This window comes from Hemicordylus capensis, chromosome 6, assembly GCF_027244095.1.
Source record: "Hemicordylus capensis ecotype Gifberg chromosome 6, rHemCap1.1.pri, whole genome shotgun sequence".
In the NCBI taxonomy this organism is placed as follows: Eukaryota; Metazoa; Chordata; class Lepidosauria; order Squamata; family Cordylidae; genus Hemicordylus; species Hemicordylus capensis.
This window is the reverse complement of record NC_069662.1, coordinates 32,277,590-32,288,073: the sequence shown is the minus strand read 5'-3', so window position 1 is coordinate 32,288,073 and position 10,484 is coordinate 32,277,590. Positions and strand designations below refer to the sequence as shown.

The 10,484-nt window shown below is 42.0% G+C and overlaps 1 protein-coding gene across 1 annotated transcript; it reads left to right on the top strand.

Annotated features, from left to right (window-relative positions):
* Nucleotides 1–232: 232 nt before the first annotated feature.
* LOC128331234 (olfactory receptor 1020-like) lies at nt 233–1,084 on the top strand. Its single transcript, XM_053264588.1, has one exon. The coding sequence runs from the start codon at nt 233–235 to the stop codon at nt 1,082–1,084; it is 852 nt and encodes a 283-aa protein (XP_053120563.1).
* The last annotated feature ends 9,400 nt before the right edge of the window (nt 1,085–10,484 follow it).

Here is a 10,484-nt window from a genome sequence, read left to right as displayed (position 1 = left end):
TTAAAGTGGTGATTCTCTTTATTTAGCAGGGAGAGAGCAACTGGCCCTATCCATCCCCAGCACAGTATCCCTCCACTGGCTGTTGCTGGTGTCTATCTCTTGTTTCTTTTTTAGATTGTGAGCACTTTGGGGATAGGGACCCATTTTATTTATTTATTTATTTATATGTAAACTGCTTTGGGAACTTTTATTGAAAAGTGGTATATACATATTCATCATATTTGTATATGTAATGTGGGGAAACGAGACTGAAATCACAGAGTTTATCCTTCTGGGGTTTGGGGAACTCCATGATCTGCAAATCTTCTTGTTCCTGGTGTTTCTGGTGATCTACATTTTGACCATGACTGCCAACATCCTCACTGTTGTTCTAATAGTGATTGACCAGCATCTTCACACTCCCATGTACTTCTTCCTGGGAAATTTGTCTTGCTTAGAGACATTCTACAGCTCAACCATCCTGCACAGAATGCTGGCCAGTCTCTTAACAGGCGACAAAACCATCTCTCTCAAAGGATGTATGACTCAGTTGTTTTTCTTTGCCTTTCTGATTAGTACAGAATGTTATCTTCTCTCTGTAATGTCCTATGACCATTTCATGGCAATATGCAAACCTCTTCATTATCCAACTCTTATGAATGGAAAGCTCTGTATTAAATTAGCTGCTGGTTCTTGGATCAATAGCATTCTGTTTACCTCCATATATTTGGGGGTGATCTTAAAAATGCAGTTATGTGGTTCCAATGAAATCAATCATTTCTATTGTGATTCTCTCCCATTAGCAAAGCTCTCCTGCAGTCACTTGAGCCTTGTAAAACATATCACTGTCATTGTGTCCTTTGTATTTACTTTCCCTCCGTTTCTTTTGACCCTGACTTCCTACATCTATATTATTGCTACCATCTTAAGCATCCCATCATCCACTGGGAGACAAAAGGCCTTCTCCACCTGTTCATCCCACCTGATTGTTGTCTCTATTTTCTATGGGGCATTGATCATTGTATATCTGATCCCAAAAACGGAGACAATGAGAGAAGTCAATAAAATATTTTCTGTTCTGTACACAGTCTTGCCCCCCCCATAGTCAACCCTCTCATTTATAGTCTGAGAAACAAGGATGTCAAGGAAGCTTTAAGAAAGGCTGCTGGGAAGATTTTGGAAGGGAGATTTATGGATTAGATGCAAAGCTTGGGGGTCTCATAGAAATACATCAGAACTAATGTGGAATATTATTTTTTATTATTAATCATATTTTTATATTGCCTGATATGTACATCTCTAATACTGATGATTTAATTTACTTGTCCTTATTCGATGAACTTTTAATGCTATAGGATGATGCATACTGAGTCATGCTGAAGACCTCATAGCACCTCAGAACAAGTTTTTATAGAAATCTGACAGGAGAATAAGATGTTATGTTACATGGACCCCCTTGAAGTTTGGTGCTCTCTTTCTTTTGTGTATTTCTCTTGGGTTACCTTAGAGAGCACCTTCTTCTACATATCCTCACCACACGATAAGGTCATCTGAGGAAGTCCATCTCGAGTTACCACTGATATGTCTAGTGGTGACTCAGAAACAGGCCTTCTCTGTAGCTGCTCCTGGGCTGTAGACTGCACTCCTGGCAGAAATCCATAACTTGAGTTCATTGTTGGCCTTCAAGAGAGCCCTTAAAACCTATCCGATTGGCCTGGACTTCCAGGCTTTTTTAATGTTTTAAGTATTTTAATTGTTAATTGTTTTATATTGTTTAAAAATTGTTTTGTAATGATTGTTTTTAAAGGATTCTTCGTGGGTTTTTGCTGTTGTGTATTGCCCAGAGCTGTTTGGATGGGGTGGTATATAAATGTAATAAATAAATAAATAAATAAATAAATAAATAAAGAAAGAAAGAAAGAAAGAAAGAAAGAAAGAAAGAAAGGTTGAAGTCCAAATTAGGAGATTCGTGTGCTAGTTCACATACATGGGCTGTTGCCAGTTGATTGCGGGTTTCATGATATACTTTATGATACCCTTTAGCACATGTTCATATTTTGAAGAAAGCTGTCCTTTCTATTTGTTTAAGCAACAATTGTGTAAAATCTTAGTTGTTAGCATTCATCAATGTTAATGCTGCAAAGAGTTAACAGTCAAGTCCACAAAGAGCACAATAATAGCAGGCCATGTGTGTCTTGGCACCATGCGGAAGCTGCAGGGATCAGCACCACAGCCCTGTGAAGCTGTTTGGAAAGTGGGCACCACCAGCAGAAAAGTGGCAGGGCAGGGATGAGCAGGTAAGGAGCTCCTTATCTGCTTTTTAAGGGACCTGCTCCCCACTCCGCTGGTGGATACATGGATACAAGGAGCCCCTGGTGGCGCAGTGGTAAAACTGCTGCCCTGTAATCAGAAGGTTACAAGTTCGATCCTGACCAGGGGCTCAAGGTTGACTCAGCCTTCCATCCTTCCGAGGTCGGTAAAATGAGTACCCAGAATGTTGGGGGCAATATGCTAAATCATTGTAAACCGCTTAGAGAGCTTCCAGCTATAGAGCGGTATATAAATGTAAGTGCTATTGCTATTGCTATTGCTATGAATAGCACATGTACATCCCTAGTTCTAACTCCTCTCCCTACTAGCAGTTGCTGGTACTGCATTGCCCTGTTTTACGAAGGGACATCTCATGACTAAACACAAAGAGGCGATTCTAACGATAGGTGAGACCCGCCTTAAGAGGGTTTGCGGGGAGAGCAGGCTTAGACGATCCCCAGACAGCCCAGGGAGGCCGGATCAGATGTTCACATGACTGCTGGCTTTGTCATGGAGCCGGCAGGGGCTGTGGAGATAGGGGGCCGCGTGGCACCCGGAAATTCCAGGATGCCTTGCACAAGCATACAGAGCATCCTGGAGAGACCCCCAGGGTCAGGAGGCTTGTTTCAGCCTCTTGTCAGGGGTCTCTTCATGTGTTGCCACAGTGTGGAGCTGCACTGCGGCATTACACAATCAAGAAGACGGGGTTAGCGGCGTGCTCACTCTGCTAACCTCAGCTAAGGGGAGGAGGAATTAGGAGGGTTTGCTGCCAGGAGCCGTGTGGCTCCCAATTTCAGAGTGATTGGGCAGAGGGCTGATTTTTGGGGAATTGTTGAAGTTTACACATCTTTAAGGTTTTTCTCCATAAAGAAGCATGGAGGTGTCAGCAAATGTATAGCTTCGCATCGGGGGCAAAGGGGTGGCCTAGAGCAGTGTGGGGTTGGTGGTAGTGCCAGGTAGGGGCAAGGAAGCTACCTGAATTTTTTCAAAGGATTTGGGCAGAGGGCTGATTTTTGGTAAATTGTTGAAGATTACACGTCTTTAAGCTTTTTCCTCATAAGGTATACATGGAGCTTTCAGCAGCCCCATAAGTGCACTTGGGGGGTGCTGGGGTGGACAAAGTGAGTGGTGATGTAGTGCACATAGGGTGCCAAACACCCCCATGGGTTTCTAACCCATGGAGTACAGGGTTCTGTTGTTTCAGAGGTTTTCTGAATGTGGATTCTATGATAGCAAATTAGAGTGGATTCATGGTGTTTCATTGAAAATCTCATAGAATCCACACTCAGAACACCTCAGAAACAATAAATAAATAATAAATAAATAAAGTGAGAATAAATTCTCAAATTTTATAGAACACATATTAAAAATGTAGGGAAAGGGACAAGTATGTGGTATAAGCTTCATATGAGGCCAAAAATATCTCTGTGATACAAAAAAATGCATCGTTTTGCTCTGTGTAACTGTAGTCCAGTGTAATATCTCAATTTAGTAATTATGTGACAAGTTATAAATCTTCAAGGGCATGATCCAGCCACCAGCACACCACCCCAAGGCCACCGTGGGAGTAAGTACTTCATTTTTGGAAGTATTTTAATGATTACAGAAGCCCCCCACCCCACTCAAACTGGGCCCGAACCCACCCAAGCCATTTGCTTTGGCCTCAGAACGAACTGGAGCTGGTTTGATCCAATGTCAAGCTTTCCAACCGAACTGGTTCAAGTGAGAATCAAGCCAGTTCACACACTGCTACAGCAGTTCTTCAGAATATCAATAATTTTAGATTATGATGTAAGAATATATAACACAGTGTGGCCCCCAAAAGATATTATATTGTATAGTATATGGCAATATGTGGTAACAACAGCAGTGAGTATAGTGTTAGAGATCAAATATACTTGTCACCTTTACAGTCCTCTGCAATCTTGTATGCAGGCAACCTACATACAATTTGTGGGCAGCCACAGCAAACTTTACTACTTGTTGAGTAACATAAGGGTGTTCATCTGCCAAGCAACTAATGACCAGTTCTTCATCTATCTGACCATTCCATTGTTTGATCAAATAGACAGTAATTTCTTTCTGGAGTCAGAGTACAACCTACAATACAGCAAATAGTGTGCAATGACCTCAATGGGCCCAGTTCTACAAATGCATTTACAGAGTGGCAAACGAATTTTATGGTACCTCCCATCAAGGTATGCTGATGTCACGGTCCACATCCTTAACTCTGCAAATGCCTTCCTCAACATGGGAATAGTTAGCTCCTTTCAAAAGGAATATCTGACATTATTTTCCTTAAAAGAAAATTCCAAATGCATTTACAGAGTGGCAAATGAATTTTAGCTTTCTTTATTGGATTATCTATGAGCCACACATGAGAACAACAATCACATAATCACTGTAAAACTAACAAAATTTGGGTGATAGTTCTCCTTGACAAATTGACAGAACTCTTACTAAGTCACTGTACCAGTGCAACTCCTTCAAAGCAGGCAACATAACAAAAGAGCAACACAATATTATGAGAAATATGTGATGGGAGCACAGTGCAATGTTTTCAAGGGTCCGCAGAATCCAATTTCCTCAGTTTTTCATCACAGTTACAACTACATGTCACAACAATGAGAACAATATCAATCAAAATCTGCAGAAGAGAGAAACAGTGGCAGACATTCAGAGCAAGAAAGTGTCAATGCAGACATTGGAGGAGTAGACACAAAAGAGCAGACATTGACCACAGTCACACAAGATGGGAAACTGGAGCTGAAGGAGCCTCAGGTTGAATTTCTTGTATGTCCAAATGTGTGCAACCAGGGTTTGGACACAAAAATGACCCTAGGTTTCACTTCCCAAACTCCAATCTGAATCCTTGGGTTGTAGCGATGTTCGCTGCTCCCACTTGAGGTTTCCGTTCAGCAGTGTTGTGTCCGAAGGCAGAATTGGAGTGACAGAGAGCTGTAAACAAAGTTAAGGGAAGAAGCTCCTCCCTTGCTATAGCTGTGATTGGCTGCTGGGGCTGTACTTCATGCCAGAAAGAAGCCCACACGGCCATTCCCCCCCCCACACACACACAAACCACTTGCACAGCAAGTTACCCCTCCTCTATGCAGATGACCTCTTGAAGATAGTGTTGCCACTCTGGAAATTTTCTGACACCTTCCCCACAGTCTGGCAAGATGAATACTATGAAGCTTGCTGGGATGTGGCCTCAGTGGACCCGGAAGAGAGAGGGGCTCCCCTGCCCTTAAAATGGAGGTTGCCGGGCTGCGGTGGGTCAAACATCTGTGATGCAATTCATAGTTTGAAAAATAATTGCAGGCTCAGCAATCTCCAGTTTCACATTACTACGAATGCGACAACTGTGTCCTGGGGCATCGTGGTTCTACCCATTCTTATGATGCACAAAACACAGCATAAAGGAATTTAATCAATTTTACACTACTCCGTTCCCCATTAGTCCATTCTGCATTACTTATCAATGCACATGGCAATGTAAACTGTAATATAAAAGCAGGACTATGGCCAAGGAGTTTAGAATTCAAATTTCAACAATGCTAGGAGGCAATGAAGGAAAAAAAAGAATTGTCAGGGAACTTAACAGGTGACTGCAACTACAGTTCTAAGTGTTTCGGATGAGTCTTTTTCATTTTTTGCTCACTCTCCAAACTTTAGCTGGATAAGCCTGTATGGGTCTGAAAGTCACAAGCTTCCTGAAAAGAACCTCCTTTACTTCCTGATTTCTCAGACTATATATGAAAGGATTCACCAGAGGTGGAAGGACTGTGTACAAGAGAGACAAGCTTTTGTTTATTCTTCTCATGCCTTCCTTCTTTGGCAGCATATACACAATAATCAAAGACAAATAAAAGGAGGAAACCACAATCAAGTGAGAGGAACAAGTGGAAAAGGTCTTTTCCCTCCCTGTGCTGGATGGGATTCTGAGATGGTGGACAGTATGAGTGCGTACGATGCAAGGGTTAGAAAAAAAGGTGGCATGGTGAATATGAATCCCAGAATGGCCATTGCAAGTTCCACCAGGCTGGAATCACTGCAAGACAGTTTGATCAGAGGATTAATATCACAGAAATAATGGTCAATTTCATTGGGGCCACAGAAAATTAACTGTGAGATGAATAATTGCATTATAACACTGCTTGTCAGTCCATTGATCCATGCAATGGTTGCAAGCCGGATGCTGGCGCTCATAAGGGCTGCATAATGCAGTGGTTTGCATATCGCTACATACCTGTCATAAGACATGACAGAGAGCAAATGGCTTTCTGTCGCTAATAGAAATGCAAAGAAGAAATATTGTACTAAACAGCTGCTGAGTGAAACTGTTTCATCATCAGCCACTAGCGTGTTCAGTAACCTGGGCACAATGGTAGAGCTGTAAGAGATCTCTAAGGATGACAAATTGCCCAGGAAGAAATACATGGGGGTGTGAAGGTGCTGGTCTGTCACCACCAGGACAATAAGGATGACGTTCCCCAACAGAGTCACAATGTATACTGTGAGGAAGAACAGGAAGAGAGGAATCTGCAAATGCTGGAGATCTCCAAATCCCATAAGGATAATCTGAGTGACAGTGGATTGATTCCCATTGTCTCTTACCTCCATTAAGGATGAAGATAATTATTGTCATTAATGCTGTTCTGAAATACAATCAATAAAAGTGATGACAATCAGAATATTGCACGATGGGTTAAAACATTTTCTATCATTTCCCCCATTCCAGGAGAAAGTCCAAAGGTTCATGTCCCAGTAATGTTATTTGCCTGACTGGTAGGTCTTTGTGAGTAGGTCTTTATATTGCTGTACACACATCTATGGCACCTTTAATTGCATTTCCATGAGTTTCCAGACTTAACTGCATATGGGATAGAAGTTCCTGCCTACTGAGTCAGATCTTTGGTCTATCTAAAGCAGCATTGTCTATTCTGACTGGCAGCAACTCTCCAGGAATTCAGGCAGTATTTGGATTCCTCCCTAGAGTTCCTGATGATCCCCACCCATCTTTCTCAGTCTCAGATTGCAGGGGAAGAAGTTGCTTCACTCACTACCTCCTCCTGCTGGACTAAACTTCTCTTAGTCTGGCCTCACACTGTAGGACCAAGACCCCTCCTCACCACTATGCAGTGGGAGAGTGACTGGCTGTAGACCACCATTTCTGCTTGTCATGTAACATGTCATCTTGGTACCTTCATTGGCAGGGGAGTAAGGTTCATCAACCTTTTGGTGCCACACATTCCCTCTCTACATGTTCTTGCTCTTTCCACCTGGAACCAAGTTCTAACCCCCAGCCCTTCTGGGCACTATTTTACTAGGATAAATGGGAAAAGACCACAGATGTACTGAGGATGGTTGATCCACTAATGCCAGGCTTACTGAAGCTGACGTGTTGTACTTGCTGCTGCTGGCTAGAATCTCTACTTTTGCAAAGTGAGATGCTTCTGAATACTTTACTTGTTCCAAACACTGCGTCTGACATTGTGGGAGCAGCTGGTTTCATCTGCCCTAACAGAAGCTCCACCTTGTGGTGCAGTGGAGAAATGCTTGACTAACAAGCAGAAGGTTGCCTGTTCAAATCCTGCTGCTACTATATCGGGTAGCAGTGATATAGGAAGATGCTGAAAGGCATCATCTCATACTGCGTGTGTGGAGGCAATGGCAAACCCTTCCTGTATTCTACCATGGAAAGCCACAGGGCTCTATGGGCGCCAGGAATTGAAATTGACTTGATGGCACACTTTACTTTAACCTAGAAGCACAGAACTATGCAGTGCCTGAGAGTAGTTTTGAGACACTACCATCGTTATAGTACATCAAACTGATATTTCCAAAGTTAAACAGTGTTCTCCTCCATCCCAAATGGCTTAACATGGGCACTGGATACAAACTATCCCACCGTAGAAAGCCCGTTCATTCCTGGGGTGGTTTTTCTCGCAATTGACTTATGATGGGAATGGGATGGAAACCTACCCACCATACGGAATCCATTCATTTTAGTGTAGTTTCCTACCCTGTGTCTTTTTAAAATTTATTTTAGTATCATAAATATCATAGGGCCATATTTGTGCATATATCATGTGCCAGGTTCCAGGTAAGTGTTTGACAACAAGAGCATAGTTGAGAGTGCAGTGGTTTGCTTGTTTATGCAGTTTGGGTGGAAATCCATCCTAAAATTTGGATGAAGGTTAAATTGAATTCTATTGCATAACACAGGTGAAATAACATGAATAAAATAGTGGTTTTTACAATTATCAAGTCATTCATCATAGCACATTCATGACATATTGACGAGATTCTGAAATTAGAACTTATTTCTCATTTATTCAATGAATTTCAATAGCAATATCTAACAAAATATACCTTGGGCTATAGCACGAAGAGTGATGTTACCTCTTAATTTTGAACTTCAGAGAGGAGAATGTCCATTCTAGAATATCCAGTGAATGTCATACCTCCCAATATCTCTCTTTTCTGACAGTATCCCCAGATCTGGATATTCTGAAGTGCTGATATATACAGTGAATTGCCAGAAAGAACTTCTTTCTATTCTTATTTCTTTTTCAGTCTCCACATAAGCAAACAAAGGTCCATCAACACTAGTCCTATTTAAGCACCTGAATAACCACAGGAGCCATATTCATAATTCATGCAAGAAGAGAATCTTCTAGCTGCCAAGAGGGAATAAATAAATGGGAATAAATGCCAATGGGAATAAATAAATAGCTAATTAAAATGGGTTCTACAATAAGTTCCATGAGGCGGGTATGTTTTTTTCTTCTCTCAGGTAATATTCTTGTGGCAACATGAATTTTAAAAGTGGTTAGGAGACTATTAGGACATACAATATTTATAAAGGCCACTCAAAATGTTTGGAGACTTTTGGAAGGTGAGCCCTGTTGAGACGGGGAGTCTTCCCCTCCCCTTTCTCTTTGCATTGCTTTTGCTGTGTGGACCACTTAGTGTATTTTGTGTTGAAAAGTCTAGATTTTGTTGTTGTTGTTGTTGTCGTCATCTAACAAGTGTGCACCATAGATTATTGGCTCATTCTCCAGAATCCATGATCACCATTACCTTCCAATGTATGAAGGTGTTTAGTAACCTGAAACCTGATGTACATTCCATCCCCCTACAGAAAACAACTTTTTCGGTCCACCACCTCATTCTCATGGTGCACAAAAAACAGCTTACGAGATTTTTATCTTCTTTTGTCCCATAGAGTCCATTCTCCACCATGAGCAAAGCACATCATGGAGGTGTTTTCTCCCACCCATGCACCCAACCACAAGAACACCTTTTCTCCTTTCCACGTCCTTTGTCCCCATCCAGACCTTTCTCCTTCGTACTTCTACTTACCCCTCTATGTCATCTTGTGAGGAAAGCTATAGCAAGTGCTAACATCACTCCTTAGTTGCTGTTCTCCCACATCTCCCTGCCTTTTTAAAAGACAGGAAGAGTGTGGAGATTAGAAGGAGTAGGGTAGGTGGGGGGAGCAGTGGGTCAGCAGCTGAGGGGTAATGGCAGAAGCTGGGGTGCTGCCTCTGCTATGCCCAGTTTGCCACCAGAGGTTGCTGCCTCACTGTGATTCATTGGTGGGCTGGCCTTGAAACAGAGAGGCAGACAGAGGGTCAACAAGGAGGAGGAGAATGGAACACTTGTCATTTTCTGCTTTTCCAGCTGTGATGGATATAAGTGTGAAGGGATGCAACCCCACACAAACTGGTAAAAACCATAGTTTATGCTACTTGAGTATTTCAACAAATAAACACATGAAACTGGCTCACACTGAGTCAGATCATTAGGACATGTAGTGCCATATGGTCTACACTGATTGGCAACATTGGGGACTTGTAGTATTGTTTGGGAGACTTGTGGCAATGGGGGAGTATTCAGGCCTTCTTGCATTATCATCAGAATTATGACAGGCTTTCTAAATTTTGGACCTAGACTCATAAGAAAAAATAAGATCTTTCCTGAATTGATGGGGAAGAGTGGATTTAACCAAGCCCGTTTCCAGGGACATCAGCCATAGGAATGGGAAATATAGCAAACACATTCACCATTCATGTTGTTGATGCACAAGGCAATCAAGGCAAATGGCAATGTAAAGAGTATTATTTTAAAAAACAGGACTGTGGCCAAGTTGTTTAGAATTCAATTTTCAACAGTGGTAGGAGGCAATG

Bases quoted from the DNA above. Each gene is read 5' to 3' on its own strand.
- LOC128331234 (XM_053264588.1), top strand. From the start codon at position 233: ATGTGGGGAAACGAGACTGAAATCACAGAGTTTATCCTTCTGGGGTTT.